At 40.6% G+C, this 16,457-nt stretch overlaps 1 protein-coding gene and 1 gene segment (V, D, J or C); one reads left to right on the forward strand and one right to left on the reverse strand.

Annotated features, from left to right (window-relative positions):
• Window positions 1-2,009: 2,009 nt before the first annotated feature.
• LOC125306055 lies at window positions 2,010-6,712 on the reverse strand. The segment is given in 4 exon segments: window positions 2,010-2,435; window positions 3,247-3,284; window positions 6,219-6,513; window positions 6,624-6,712. Coding segments are annotated over 4 exon segments (723 nt in total).
• Window positions 6,713-9,163: 2,451 nt separating this feature from the next.
• LOC125306651 (alpha-N-acetylgalactosaminidase-like) lies at window positions 9,164-15,462 on the forward strand. The gene is made up of 9 exons (XM_048262144.1): window positions 9,164-9,245; window positions 9,725-9,878; window positions 10,143-10,283; window positions 11,422-11,633; window positions 11,752-11,846; window positions 12,094-12,255; window positions 13,225-13,422; window positions 14,430-14,570; window positions 15,013-15,462. Exons 2-9 carry the CDS (start codon window positions 9,727-9,729, stop codon window positions 15,232-15,234), a joined length of 1,323 nt encoding a protein of 440 aa, XP_048118101.1. The 5' UTR covers window positions 9,164-9,245; window positions 9,725-9,726; the 3' UTR covers window positions 15,235-15,462.
• Window positions 15,463-16,457: the final 995 nt, after the last annotated feature.

Below are 16,457 nucleotides of genomic sequence, written 5' to 3' on the forward strand. Positions count from 1 at the left end.
TTAAAGCAACACCAAAGAACTTTTCCTCTGTCACACACACCATTTGTTTATCCAGCACCGGCTTTGCAAATAACAATGTCCACAGACAAGGTACAACATCCTCTCCAGCTGTATCGCAGTGTGGGGCGGAAGCTGCACTGAATACAACAGGAAAGCCCTGCAGCGCATAGTGAACACAGCTGGAAGGATTATTGGCGCTTCACTCCCTCCCTGAAGGACATTTACACCTCCCACCTCACCTCACCACAATTGTGAGTGATGCAAGTCCCCCGCTCACAATTTGTTTGATCCACTGCCCTCTCGGAAGAGGTACAGAAGCCTGCACTCCCGCACCACCAGACTCACCAACAGCTTCATACACCAGGCTGTTAGGATGCTGAACTCTCTCTCCCCTCTCCCCCCTCCACCCTCAGCTACATAACATCCTGGACTTTGGACCCACAATGGCTGCCTTGCACTACTAAACTTGGTGGGCATGTACCCCCACATGGATAGCATGGAACCGTCATTTTTTGTTTTGATCTGTAGCCCCCCCGCTGGACTGGACCCCCCGAAAGGAGGGTAGGGCAGACACAGTTCTCTGTGAATATCTTGAGAACTGTAGGGCCTAGGATGACCATTTTTTTTCCGTATGTTTGCCTCCAGGGGTCATGTTAACCCATTTCATGTGCACACATGTGCACAAACAGATACACACACACACACACACACACATACATTCACAGTGATCATACGTACGACACATACTCACACAGTAGACATATGTACGCTTGCATGCACAGGCACACAAACGCAGGCACACACACAAGCACACACACACACACACACACACACACACACACACACACACACACACACACACACACACACACCCACACACATAACATAAACATAACACAAACAATCAAGAATTTCTCAGAATTATGAACAGGCAAGATGGAGGTGGGGTTGTATAAAATGAATTTTACATGTGAAATCTATGAACTAATTATGTTTTGGTACTTGTTGTCTAGCAGATACCAGTGAGAATTGAGTGTGGATAATGCAATTTAGTGAGACAGTTAGAATCATATAGGCCTTTCAGCGTGATTTCTTTTGTGGAAAAAAATGTGCTGGACTGGGCGGCGGTCATATTTTGTACCGCTCTGCGGTACATCTAGTTTACTTTTTATATTGTTTAATTGAATGTTATGTTTTGTCTGTGGGCCTAATTGGCAAAATGTCTTGTCTCCACCGTGGGATAGTGGGAAACGTAATTTCGATCTCTTTGTATGTCTTGACATGTGAAGAAATTGACAATAAAGCAGACTTTGACTTTGACTTTGACATGTTGCATGATTTTATGAAAGTATGATGTATTGCGATATCAGATGCAAGTCAAATTTTAGTTTCTTATGTCTCATTCCATCGAACTACAGATCCGCTACCCGATCCGGCAAACTTACATAGTGCGGTTATAGTTGATAGAGGGCTGCGAAGTGAATGCAGAAAGTGCCGTTCACCCTGTTATGAGTTGATGAACCACTGAAACGATTTTGGAAACATTATTTTAAGGTACAAAAAACTCTTTGGTGTTGCTTTAATGTACAATGTGTGTGTGTGTGTGTGTGTGTGTGTGTGTGTGTGTTTATGTAATGTACTGTACATACAGTCTGGACACACTCAAGATAAGTCAGATGAATTAAAAATTAGACAGAAAGTAACTGACGCCAAGATGAAATAATGAAATAGAAAAAGACAAAGAAAGGATTCAAAATAACATGTTTATTATTTTTAGGCAATAGTGAGAAGCCAGCACAGTGCACTTAAAAGCTGTATCTGAAGGCACATAGCACAGGTTGATCATTTGAGACAGCAAGTGCAAACACATTTGCTAAAATGAACTGAAAAGAAGAAGTAAAAGAATGAGTGTTAGCAGCTGCATGTTTCGAAGCAGGTTGAGTGTGTGTGTGTGTGTGTGTGTGTGTGTGTGTGTGTGTGTGTGTGTGTGTGTGTGTGTGTGTGTGTGCGTGGGTGAGTGTGTGTGTGTGTGGGTGTGTGTGTGTGCGGTGCGTGTGTGTGTGTGTGTGTGTGTGTGTTGCTGCTCTAGCTCCCGGACTCCTCTAGCTACATGCACTGACTCTTGTCCAGCGTGGCGGTGGTGGGGTCCTGCTGGCTCTCGTGTTGGACCTGGCAGGTGAAGGTCTTGGCCGCCTCCCAGTCAGTCGGCTGGAGCCACAGAGTGCTGCTCATGCTGTAGGTCTTGTCAGATGCACGCACCGACTGGCTGTCCTGTTTGTCCCCTTTGGCCCCCTGTCCATCCACCAACCAGTTCACCGTCACTTGGTCAGGGTAAAACTTGCTGACCACACAGACCAGTGAGGCAGGAACGCCGGGAGAGGCAACCCTTTGGGTCGGCTGAAGGATCTTGACTTCAGGAGATGAGACGGCACGACCTACAAAAGATTAGATTAAAAAAATCACAATTATTAGCAACATTTACATGAATTTATTTAGCCATCTATAAAGTGATTTACAGTCAAATACAGGAATACATACAGTAGTATTTATCGACATTTGTGCTCCTTGGTTATCAAAGCAATGACCGTTAAATGTATTGTAGCTGTACCACTTAAGCCTTCTGTACAGTGCCAAGGTGCATCAAAGCCATACTTTCATTGTGTGTCTAAATCCACGGCTTTATAAGAAATCTTTCCCCTCAATGTGCATAGCTACGGACAGTGACAGATAGGCCTATAAAACACTAATTTTAAACGATTTGACAGATTTGATCCTCATAATTTCAAATATGTTATATATCACCAACAATACATTATGTGACTGCCAGTTAGAAAAACAAAATTCCACATCAGAAAGTCTAATGGCAGTGTGTTTTAATCAATTGGACTTGTATTGTTATTATTACTTCCATTATGATTAGGCTACAATTCAGTTTTCTATGTTTATGTTTAAGATATTTAGCAGATTTTTGTCCAAAGTGACTTAGAATGACATTAATAGACATTACACTAACATTAAACTTAACAGTTTAAAGTATGATCAAATAGCCATATAAAAAAAAAAGTTTTCTGATACCAGTAAACTGGTTTGCTGTATGCTCAAAACACAAATTTCAACCTGATCCAAAATCCAAACATAACTAATGAGCTAACAATTATATTCCAATACATTTCAGGTTATTATATTCTTCATTAATATAGCCTACTTAACTTACTATGATGAAAAGGAGAGAAGTGAAGCACTTACTTTTGACAGTCAGTTTGGTGCCTTGACCAAACATGTACCACAGTGACTGAAGTAGTGGGAACAGCCGTACAAAAACCTCCTCACAGTGTTTGCTCACCCATAGAATTTATGTACAGCCAACTTATCCAACACTTTACCTAAACTCAGTAACCATAAAGCAGTATGAAGACATTCATAAACATTCATAATGTCTCATAATCAAGATATATTTATGACTGCACTCAGAAAGTATGATGCCCTTACATCTTAAGTATCACATGCATAATAAATCTGTGACAATAACAATGACACCATAATGCTTTATGAGTGCAGTCATGACTAATGTAAATCATTATATGGCTTTGTAAATGCTTTACAAGCCTTTATGACTGTGTTTATTATGCTTTATGACTGTTTATTATGCTTTATGACTGTGTTTATTATGCTTTATGACTGTGTTTATCATGCTTTATGACTGTTTATTATGCTTTATGACTGTGTTTATTATGCTTTATGACTGTGTTTATTATGCTTTATGACTGTGTTTATCATGCTTTATGGCCACAATGGGGTCATAGAAAGTGTAACCATCAGGCTATCTACACTAAAACACATGCCATCATAAACAAGTATGTGCATTTATAATAAAAATGTTGTTATGGCATCAATGTTGATAATCTATTATAGGTAATCAGATTATATCCTGTAACAGATTATTAAACAGCAAATTCAAAAACTATTGAAAGTCTTTATATATCCTGCACCTTTATGTGCATTTTCTACGGTGTTGATGTATTTGTTGTGCAATTTATGATATAATTAAGTTTTTGCCTACCTGCATTTTAACACAGTCTTCTCCTCCACTAGAAGAAAGTTTGGAGAGTTATACTCCACAGTTAAAGGTTTTGTCCATTCACAAATGACTGCACGATCCCACAAAGCACCCCGTACAATATCTCTTCATAAAGGATCCCGTATATCCATTTGAATTGAATGAATAATACATCCTTATTTAAATTATACATCCAACAAAAATGAAGTCGCTCACACTCTCAGTATAGGAAAGCTTACATATGAGGAGGATCTTGTACATCTCTGAATCAATGTGGTACGGCCAGGTGAGGTACTCTCCACAGAAATAGGTCCCTTCATCCGCATAATCAACATTCCTCACTGAAAACACAAAATCTTGTGATCCTTTAAGGCATGATCCACCGTATCGGGTTCCAGGGAAGGTTTCACATGTAACTCATTCATGAGGAGTTTGGGTCTGTCCGTGCTTGAAGTAGTAAAGGCCCATATCATCGTACATCAATTAACTTTTGAAAAAGTTTGTAGAACAGAATAGAATAGAAGAGAATAGAATAGAATAGAATAGAATAGATTATTCCAGAGCATAACGGCTCTGGATTATTCCACTGCTTGGTTGAATATCCTATTGTCTACGTAATTTAGAACGACCATTAACCGTAGTAATCCTCTTAAATAAATAAATACATAATAATAAATAATAAACTTAAGGTAGGAGCCTACAGGTTGCTGAACGATGATCAAGTCTGGTCATCTTTGGACACAACAGAGAGAACAGCTTTTATGAGGGAAGTGAAAGTCCATGTAAATGAGTGACAGTTATCTCTGCTCTGTTGGGGGTCCTGATTGTAAGCAGCAACCCAGCGCACACCAAGTCGGACAATCGGATGTTTGAAGACGTTGGGTCAATTGATGAGCATCTGTGGCCCAAATTAGTGTGGTGTGTGTGGCACCGCCAGCTCTGGCAAACCTCTGGCAGCTTGTTTGTTGCTGAATAAACATGTTGATTCAACAAGATAACCAGCAGGCTTGAGAGTGTCTGAGTGAGGTGAGCCCTCTTCTCTCTGCTATCTCTCTCCTCAGCAATAGCTAGCTTAAGATTGACAGTGGAGTCATCCACCCACATAACAAACTCAACGTTTGTGATATTTATAATTGAGACCTCAGCTGTTTGCTGTATTTTGTTTTGATAAATTAGTATTCTAATCATGTAATATTGTTATGCAATTCTGTGGTAAAGCTTTATACAATTCAATTTTTACTTAGACTATAGACTCCAGGTATAGGCAACATATAAGCAAATCCCTGCTTGATGTCTTCTTTTACATTCAAGCTTTCTGCTTTTGCTATGCAGTCGGCTTATATGTAATTCCTGTGTAATTGACAAGACATAGAATGAGTTTATAGATATTATAATTTAGGATAACCCGCATATATTCAACTTTTGACTAAAGCTTTATCAATACAATAACAGACGATATGTCTGTTTAAATATGCAGTATACTCCAAATGAAAAATAGGCTTTAGATGATAAGGAATGTGTTGAATTGTGGGGCTTTTATTTGATATGTTTCTAATACAGGTCAATCAAAGACATGTAACAGGGATGCAAAGTTGTGTAGAGTAGAGTTGGGCAAAAAACAATCATTTGAACATGTTATAATCTTAGGCAGCTTGTTTATAGCTGATTAAACAAGATAACTAGCCAGGATTGAGAGTATCTGAGTAAGGTGAGCCCCTCAATGCTAACCCTCTCCTCAACAATAGCTGGTTTAACAATGAGGAGGGGATCAACCACCCACATTACATACACAACTTTTGTGATCAATGCCAATATTTGTAATTGAGACAACAGCTGTTTGCTTTATTTTGTTTGGATTCATTAGTATTCAAATGGTGTAATATTGTTGTGCAATTTTGTGGTAAAGTTTTTAGAAATACAACTACATTTTGTTTAGACTGTGCTACAAGCTGATAAAGTCTGTCCTCCTCTGCAAATGCATTCTAAATGTATGCATCTAAATGTGTGTCATAAATAAATGTGTTAAAAAATATGGTGTAGTATGTAGTAGTGTGTGTGTGTGTGTGTGTGTGTGTGTGTGTGTGTGTGTGTTTAAGACTGTGATCACTGAAGCACGGAACCACTCAGAGGTTTTTGTACGGCGATATTTCACTGTGTGAACGGGAAGTTTTCACTCTGCTGGCAGTAGTACACGGCCTCATCCTCTATCTGAACGCCACTGATGGTGAAGGTGGTCAGAGCCCCACTGTAGGACCCGCTGAACCGCTCAGGAGTGCCAGACATTCTACTGGTACTGTCATGGATGAGGTGTTTGGGTGGTTGTCCAGGTTTAAATTGGTACAGCTCCATATCATTTCCAATATCCTGTGAAGCTCGACAAAGGATCTTCACTGTGTCCTGAGGCTGGGCATTGATGACAGCAGGAGACTGATCTACTGTGATGATTCCCACAGAACCTGGTATATAAATGTTACAGAATAGATTTGAGGAATCTAATTTTATCAGTTTTTACATGCTAATGTAGGTAAAACATCATCACTGCAGCATTATAAAATTTTAAACTCACCTCTAATCCAAAGACTTAGGATAGATAACACCTGATATGAGAGATGCATTTTGTATACCATGCTCTTGACAAATTAAAGTTTGTTTTCTAGGGAGGGCAGCTGCATTGTGTGTATGCAGAGGGTGACTGTTTTAAAGAAAAGAGATAAGCCTGTATTCAAATGAAGGCAGCAGAATGTGAACACCTCTGAAACTAGGTTTCATTTGAACTTTGGTTTCATATCAAAGTGCATGAAAGAAAGTGAGTCATGTTTATCTTCCACAAAATGCATGTTTCACAATTTATTATAAATAAATATTTAAAAAAAATGTTTCAAAGATCAAAGGTCCTTATCAAAGGGATAAAGAACTTTTAGGAACTTTTTGGAATAAAATCCTAAAAATGTTATACTATGACAATATGAGATAAATATACATCATTTTGATAAACCAGCTATTATCGGTACCAAAATGTACGTAGCACACATCCAGAGACAGCACATCTAGGAGTGGTAGGTGACTTTTGCTTATTACATTCCTGTGCAACAGACATGATGAAGTATCTAAACATCTTCATTATGAGAATGGAACATTCTTTTGCTTTCATTGCCTATTGTGTTGTTATATTGTGGGATGTGGTGGTGCAGCAGTTAGGATTAGAGTCCTGACCGCAGTAAGATACTATATGTTGCTCTGGATAAAAGTGTCTGCTAATACCTACCTTATTACCTTCATCTTGTTTTAGGATTCATCCCTCTCCAAACCTCATTCAATGACGACTGTTCGTTTGATTACTGATACCTGTACTTTAATTAATGCACAAGTTACAGTTTTTCTCAGTCACTTTGGTGCATATCTCAGATCAGAATTGAAATTCTTAAAACTGCTTGTTCAAACTCCATATCATCTTATCTCTTGTGCACTTCATAAAAGCAATTTCTCCTAATCTTATGCAACAGTGAAACAGTGAGTATAAATGTTGGTTGTTTTTTACATTTTCAATTGCTTCTGTCATGTTGGTCAAAATGCAGTGTTCTGGTTCCATGCTGAATAGTCCTACCCTATAAAACAAATAGGCCTTGTTTCATCTCTTGAGTCATTACATGCAAAAGTGTTGTTATTACTAGTTGTTATAAGGGGTGTTTCCTATTTTTTACTGTACATTTATAATTTTTCCTTCGCACAATCCTGTAAAAGGCTTTGGCTTATTTATACTGTAACAATGTCTGTCAACAAGTTGCAGTACAAATGGTACAGTACAGGACAAATGCTGAAACATCCAGTCTCTTGCAATCCCCTCAGTTTTGAGGACTGTTGTGCAAATGTTAATGATAATTCGAGAAATGCACCAAAGAGACTGAGAAAAATGATAATGTCAACAAGTTTTTAACCCTTGCTTTAAAGGTAAACAAGCAAATCTTGAATTAGAGTAAAATTATAGGCTATAAAATATAAAATATTTTTAAAATATATCAAATAGGTTAAAAGATAAACATAAAGCATAGGCCTACTTGGACATTTCATGATTTCATAAGCCAACTATGGATTAGGGCCTATGTGTGAGATTTATCAAATGCTCATTTTCCGTTGAGATTTGAATATTGCAGTTTTGTTGTCACAGAAACATATGGTGCACCACTGAGATTTCCAGTCACTCCTCTGCTGTGCTGAGCAGCTGCTATCTCTGTACATGCAAATCAAGACAAGTTCCCCCGAGGCCTCTCACATTCCCCCCAGGCCACAGAGGAGCAGTGTGGCTGCAGGTGTCTGAAACACCCTCGCCACGGCTGAGTGGCTTTACATGTGCTGAGTATGAGATGCTGCCAATGCACTACTACACACACTACACGCCTGAGCATAACTTAAAACAGTGGTTCTCAAAGTGTGGGGCGGGCCCCATGGGGAATATAGACATGAAAGGTGGGGCGTGATGAACAGGAGGGAATTTGTTTTTTTGTGTGCCTATATTTAAAAATGCTTTTCTTTTTGACAAGGAAGATCATAGATTCAAATCAAACTTAGGAGTCATAAAGAGACAGGAAATGAAACATGGAACCAAAATGCAAAAATAATATTCTAATGTTACTATTTTGCCAGGGAGATGGGGTCAGACAGGGCTTGAAAAATGTCCCCCATTAAATGTAGGCTAAGGACACTAAAGAGTAGGATACTACAACAAATTCAATCTATGACAACACTTTTTTTTTTAATTAATATATGTATAGTAACCTGACAGAGAGTCAATAAAAGTGGTGGTTTCACACTGCTGAGGTAAAATGCTCTATTCAAGATAAAAAAAAAATAAGGTGACTCGCAGCACCACCTTGTGGTCACTGGGTTAGGAAAGTCGCTTTTCCAAACAGGATAGGCGCTTCTCCAACTCAGGAGAAGCCTAAGGATGTATCGATAAATTGAAAAACCAAATATACACAATAAACAATGTAATTATATTAAATCAAGTTAATAAAACATGATGCATGTGCTTACAAATAACTGGTGATAAAAATACATGGAAAAATCTGCGCCCGTGTAGCACCAAGTGTGGCACTTCCCTATTGTGTGCACATGACCACCGAAAATTGTCATGTGATTGAAGGTGAAAATTCAAGGAAGTGCTGGCGTTGACTGGAGTACGGACTCTCAGGTAAGAAACATTAGTCACAGAATAATTACTGTCCAGAAAATAGAGTACTTTAAGCTTACTAAGGCAATGTGTAATTGTCTTATTAAGCAAAACATCGTTGACTTAAAATAACCGTAGCCTAATTCTGTCTGTATAACATTTCTTAACTAGTCTGCTGCAGACTAGTAGAGTTCTGTTTTCCTTAACGTCATGTGACAGACACAAGTGGGTTTCCGCATGCACCTGTTAATGTCCTGCATGCTATCATGGAAATAGCAGGTTATTGTGTTTGGCTGTTGTTTATAGTGTATTAGATTTGCAAAATAATTTGTTTCCTGTGGCATTGTCTGTCACCATTTCTGTTAACGACTGAGCAACTGTCAAGCTCAGCAGCCAGGTTAAGATATTGAGAAAATGGCTGTGTTAGTAAAGAAAAATAATATTTATACAACAGAATCACTATGAAGATATTGATAATCATGTTGTTTCCCACCTCACAGAGATGGTCTCAACTGGGATTTTCTTGCTGGCATTTGCCGTAGCCAGTTCAGCACTAGAGAATGGCTTGATGAGGACCCCACCAATGGGCTGGATGGCCTGGGAACGCTTCCGCTGCAATGTGGACTGTGAGAACGACCCCAAGAACTGCATCAGGTAGCCTATGGAGATGATGGACTGAGGCAATAGATCAGCCTAAACCCTGTTTTGTCATAGGGGTACATCATTTTATGGTGATTGTTAAGTGATGGACCTTTATCCGATAAGAGGGCTATGCAATATTTTTTCCAGACATATGTCTTCTGTGATTTCTTTAGGGCCAACCTATTCCTCTTCCACATGAAAATATGAAAATATAAACTTGACTCTGAGGCTGTTTGTTTTTCCTCACCGCTTTTCTTCTTCTCTGCTGTGCCTCAGTGAGGGCCTCTTTATGGACATGGCCGACAGGTTGGCGGAGGATGGCTGGATGGAGCTGGGCTATGACCACGTCATGATCGACGACTGCTGGACCTCCATGCAGCGAGACAAAGATGGCCGACTCCAGGCAGATCCGCACAGGTGCCCTCCAGACTATGACCAGTCCTGTGACTCATTGAGCAGAAGGATAGATGTATTTGGAGCATTCTAGTGTTCTAGTTCTACTTTTAGTTCTATTCTAGTTTTAACAACCCTTTTGGGAAATGTTCTAGAAGTTAGATACTACACACTGCTCACACTACTTCACACTGAATCAGCAGTAAGGATTTTTTGTCAAAAACTGGTACAAAAAAACAGTTTCCAAAAGGCATGCAAAATCTCTACCAACATCAGCAGGACAACTGGTGTTAGTAATAAGCTTGCTTGTGTACAGTACAGTGGTTCTCAAATTGGGGTCCGCAACCCATAGCCAAGGAGTAAAGCAAAATAATTAGCTTTATATTATGAAGTTGTGGTTTATCATCTTAAAATGTAATATCTACAGATGATGACTCTTTTCAACAATAAAACAATTAAATTGTGTCCATTTGCTCCCACCCACATTAACAGTTACTGGTATCTTGAATCAGTTAACGAAAAAAAAAAACATTCCTACTGCTGCTTAGATGGTTTATTTGCCAACTAGCTAGCTGATGAACGTGGAGTAATGTTTGTGAGTCAGAATCGAGAGTCAGACCATGTAGTCAAGTGATGCAAAATCTAAAGTTATCAAAAGATCAAATTACACACTTGCCGGAAAACACAGGATAGTGACCCTGGCCACAACTTCAGAGAATACAAATGGCATGTGCTTAATTTTTCACGATTATGAGAGGGTCCACGGAATATTTTCTCCCCCACAGAGGGGTCTTCGGAACATTTGAGAACCCTTTTAATGAGCCATTGTCCAGCAAATAAGGGAAGTAATCAGTAGCTGATCTGGAGTTCAGCAATAACAAAGTTGTGCATAGACTAATTTACCAATTTGTTATTTATTTTTTGGGGTGGGGGTTGGGGTGTTATTGATTGATAATACACACTGTTGTGTTGTGTTAACTATTAATGCTGCTGCCTGCCCTTTGGGTGCCCTAAGCAGAATTGCTTTGTGAATGTAATTTGAATGTCTTCTGCCTTTTTGGGGAATATAAATGCATTTGGCAGTGCTGCTGCAGAAACCCTTTGCTTTTTGGACTTGCCTGACGTTCCTGTGCCTTTTTTCTGCGTATGTGCTCATTCGTAGGTTTCCAGGAGGGATTGCTAAGCTGGCACACTATGTCCATCAGCGGCGCCTTAAGCTGGGCATCTATGCGGACTTTGGCACGCACACCTGTGGGGGCTACCCTGGCACCACTCTCGACAAGATTGAGACTGACGCGCAGACGTTTGCCAACTGGAAAGTGGACTACCTCAAATTCGACGGCTGCTACTCCAGCGCAAAGGAACAAGAGAAAGGTGAGACTTCTTGTTGGATATGAATTAGAATCACAGGTTGAAAAAGTTCATAGTGCATGAAACATGAGTTCATATTCCCATTAGTTTTGATTGCGATGATTTTTATCATGTCGTATAGGGTACCCGGCCATGTCAAAGGCTCTGAATGCAACAGGGCGCCGCATTGGCTACTCATGCAGCTGGCCAGCCTATCAAGGTGGACTTCCTCCAAATGTAAGCCTCAAGGCAATTGGCTGTTTCAGGTTGATTAGACTCATAAAAGGAATAACCTTTGACCTTTTAGGTTATTGATGTTTGTCGTTGTTTGTACAGTAGGGTAAGAACGCTGAGTTCAGTTAAAAAAACCCAGCACAGTTTGTGAGTGTCCATGATGGAAAGATGAGACCTGTTTAAACCTTGCAGTTTGAAACCAGTGTAGACCCATAATCACTGTGTCATCTGTGTATCTTCCTGTGGTTAGATTAATTACACGTTCCTGGGTGAAATCTGCAATCTGTGGCGTAACTATGACGACATTGAGGACTCATGGAAGAGTGTTCTCAGCATCGTGGACTGGTTCTTTGGCAACCAGGATCAGCTGCAGCCAATGGCTGGACCGGGACACTGGAACGATCCGGACATGGTTGGTGAAAAGGAATTATAACTACAGTAATTCTAAATTGTTAGAAACAATTACTTTTTATATAATAATTGTGTACCTCAAACTTTGCTTATGTCAAAGAATCCTTCATTTACTTAGTTTCTCTAAGTAGTTTTGCGGCCTTCGCTCTTCTGGGGCAGCCGTGGCCCACTGGTTAGCACTCTGGACTTGTAACCGGAGGGTTGCCGGTTCGAGCCCCGACCAGTGGGCCGCAGCTGAAGTGCCCTTGACTTGGCAAGGCACCTAACCCCTCACTGCTCTCCGAGCGCCGCCGTTGTAGCAGGCAGCTCACTGCGCCAGGATTGGTGGATGCTTCACCTCACTGTGTGTTCACTGTGTGCTGTTTGTGTTTCACTAATTCACCGATTGGGTTAAATGCAGAGACCAAATTTCTCTCACGGGATCAAAAAAGTATATCTACTTATACTTATACTTATTCATACATTTACGTTTATCAGCTGCTTCCATCCAAAGCAACTTACATATGTCAAATTATATTACAAGGGCCATTGTTCCCGGAGCAATTCGGGGTGAAGTGCCTTGTTCAAGGGCACAGTGGTGAAAGCCAGGTATTGGACCCCACAGCTTTTCAGGCTACTGCATGCTAGCCCAGCGCCTTAGCCACTACACTACCACCATCCCTCTTCTCTGCTGCTATTGATATCTTCCCATTTCTTATTCTTATCTCTTCTCGTCCCCTCTTATTTCCTCTCCCATCCTTGCCATCCTCTCCTCTCCTTTCTGCGGTTCAGCGTTTTAAAAATGTGAGAGTTACCCAAACAGCCTGAACCCAAAATCCTTGTACGAGCGAACATGTTTGGTTAATAAAGCCCTAATATGAAAAACAAAATGGATGTAGAGTAGGTCCACATTGCTCACTGACTGCTTGACCCTTAGCAAGAATATATTATGGTGAAAGACCGAGTCTAACTAGTCTCCTCTCATCCTCAGTTGATCATTGGCAACTTCGGCCTCAGCCCTGACCAATCCCGTTCTCAGATGGCTCTCTGGGCCATCATGGCCGCCCCGCTCATTATGTCCAACGACCTGCGGACACTGACCAGCGAGGCCCGGGACATTCTTCAGAACAAAGCCATCATAGCCATCAACCAGGATGTTTTGGGTATCCAAGGCAGACGCCTGCTTCAGGTAATTTATTCACTTCTTGCATTTTACCACATTCTATTTGAGCAGATAATCGGATTATGGACAGTCCTGGTGTAGCTGTGTAGTCCCATGCAAGTGTGAGTACATTAGTAGTTGCATGTTTTTAGAACTCCTACCTGGAACCTTTAACACGATCCTCTTAATTTGACGATCTAAGTGCTACATTCTCCTTTCAATTCAATTCAGTTATTTTTATTTTTATTTACATACACAACAGCACCATACACAACAGCACAATAGACATTGTCTCCCATATATAGATTATTTGATGTACCCATACTATATGTAAGCAGAGGAATGTGATGGGTGCTGGTAGGCTGGCATTCAAAGTGTGTGTACAGTATGATGCATTGTAGTAGGAACCCCAGAGGTGATCGTTGTGTGGGAGTGGACAGTGGGAGTGGTAAGTACATTGCTGGGGATTTTTTTTTATCAGGGCTGTCTGTGGGTGTGATTCATGGTAGGCGTGTAAGTAGTTTGCCATGGAAAATGAACCGCAACAGTTTGGAGGAAATGGGGAGCTGTAGGCTAGGGGCTTTTTGAGAAGTATCAGTGGACAGCCTGAGTAACACCTCAAGGAAAAAATGGAATTAGCTTTTCTAATAGATTGTCTTGTATATGCTATAGTGGGACCGCAAGCTAGAATGGTGGCCATCAGTGTTGCAAATAGGGGTCTGGCTCAAGAGAGAGAAAGAGAGAAGTCAGCTGTAAACCATGACATGTTGCAGTAACCAAATAAACACTATAGAGATGACTGAGAAAAGCATTGTTTTCACTGGTGTAACTATAGGGGGTGCAGAGGGTGCAATCACACCGGGGCCCGGTGTGAAGTTGTTACGCCACTGATTGTTTTACTTTATGTTTCGATTTCAGTATTAATATTATCACACTTTTTGCGTGTATTCCTTTTCTGTCTTTCTTCTTGAATTGGGACTGTTTCCATGGATGTGCATATTTTCTCTCTTCCCTCCTTCTCTCTCCATCATCAGGAGAAGAGTCGTATCGAGGTGTACTGGCGTCCTCTGGCTCGGTCAACCAGTGCTCTGGTGTTTTTCAGCCGTCGCTCAGACATGCCTTATCGCTACCAAACCAGCCTGGCCAGATTCAACTACCCCGCCGGCCTCTATGATGTCTGTACAGATCACCTTTATCCAAGTCCTCTGCTTCTTCAATTGCCTCAGCTCTTTACATTTTGCCCATTTATCTATTTTGTGCATAGTACTGTATCTGCCATCAGTGGTAGAGGATCATATTGCATGAAAAATATGTGGCATTGTTTTGGAAGTCGATTTGCCTGATAAATATGTATTTAAGCTTATTGTGGATTGTCTGTGGAGATGGACTGATTTGACTGTTTTTCTGAGAATGACTGAACTAGCATTCTAGTCAGTGGACTGTGTGTATGGTAACTCATGAATGCTTTTGTAGATAATGTGGCCTGTGTGTGTGTGTGTTGTGTGTGTGTGTGTGTGTGTGTGTGTGTGTGTGTGTGTGTGTGTGTGTGTGTGTGTGTGTGTGTGGCCTGAGATGTGCTGTAAGTGATATGGCTTGTGTGTGCATGTTGTGTTACAGGTATATGATGTCTTCACCGGGACGTGGATGACTTTACCGTCGCATGACACACCCTTTACAGTCTCAATCAACCCCTCCGGGGTGGTCATGTGGTATGTCGCCCCCGCCACACTCCAGGAGGCGACTGGAGAAGCAGGGAGGTACCCCAACGTCCGGCACAAGTACAGAATATCTTCATTAAAGCACCACCAGCCAGAAGGAGAGCGTCACTTTTTCCTTTGAGAGAAAAAAGCAGAATTCCACTTTCAGTTTTCTTTTTCAAGAGATCTTGTTTGTGGACACTGTAAAAATTATGGGAAAAATAGACTTGACTTTTCAGAAACAATTTAGTTTTTGCCTCAATGAAGCACTTGCACTTGCATTTTTACTCTTTAATAATAAAATAATTGTTATTTTTATTTTTTCATTGTAATGGCTGGTATATAACAATAAAAGAAAAGTGTGAACTTGTGTTTGATGACATTGCTGTGTTCATATATTGCACACTGAGTACCTACCGCCTTGGTTCTTGGCTGGATTACACAACGTTTTCTTTTCCCTCTAATAATTAATGTTATGTCACAATAACAGTTTTACCGTCTCAAAGACAAGCTTCAAGGAGAGACATGTGATAAGAGTGAAGGCTGAACAGGAATTCATTGTTTACTTAACAACTTGGCACACTTTTGTTAGCTGCGGTCCCTTTGAAGAGCACAGGTTTCCCTGTAAGCACCACTGTTCTCCGCCACCGGGGGGCAGTATAGCATGCTGCAGGCAGTTATCCACTGGCATGCTGCCCATACGACTCATATCACGTTGTATTCTCAGATTTACAATCTCATCTTCACGCGGCGAGGTCCCCTGTTATGAATATGATTTTTTTCCCCCTAAGTCTGTTTACTTCAGTGTTGTTGCCTTTAAACCCCAGTGTAACACAAGTGTCAAACTTGTGTCTGGCAGTGGCATCAAAGTAATAATCATTTGCTGCTTATCACTGATCCGGCAGTCAAAACACTGATAAGATTAATTGGGCCAGGAGAAGTCATGGTGACCAAGAAAGCCCTCAGACAAAGAGGGAAAGGGCTAAACACTAAGGGAAGACTTAGAAAAGCAGCCTTGAGTGAAGGCGTGGATGCTTGCTGGTCAAGTAAAAATGAGTACTATCACCTTATACACACAGTGATGAGATGGCAAAAGAATCTGAGGAAAGGTGCCATATTTAGGCCTGGCTGCGTTCCTTAACTGGTGGAGTAAGCTTCTCCGAGATCATGGGTTTGATTTGCACGATAAAAAATGAGTCTTACCTACACTGTAAATTACACTGGTAAAGAAAAAACTGCACAATGAATCAATGTGGCTTTGAATATGCAAGGTTGGACAAGGCTGTGTAAGTGATGTAGGAAACCATGTTGGGAACACATTAAGTTAATTCCTGATTCTGCCATTATCAGATGATTAATGTCTTT

The sequence above is a fragment of the Alosa alosa genome, chromosome 13, assembly GCF_017589495.1.
Source record: "Alosa alosa isolate M-15738 ecotype Scorff River chromosome 13, AALO_Geno_1.1, whole genome shotgun sequence".
Taxonomy (NCBI): domain Eukaryota; kingdom Metazoa; phylum Chordata; class Actinopteri; order Clupeiformes; family Clupeidae; genus Alosa; species Alosa alosa.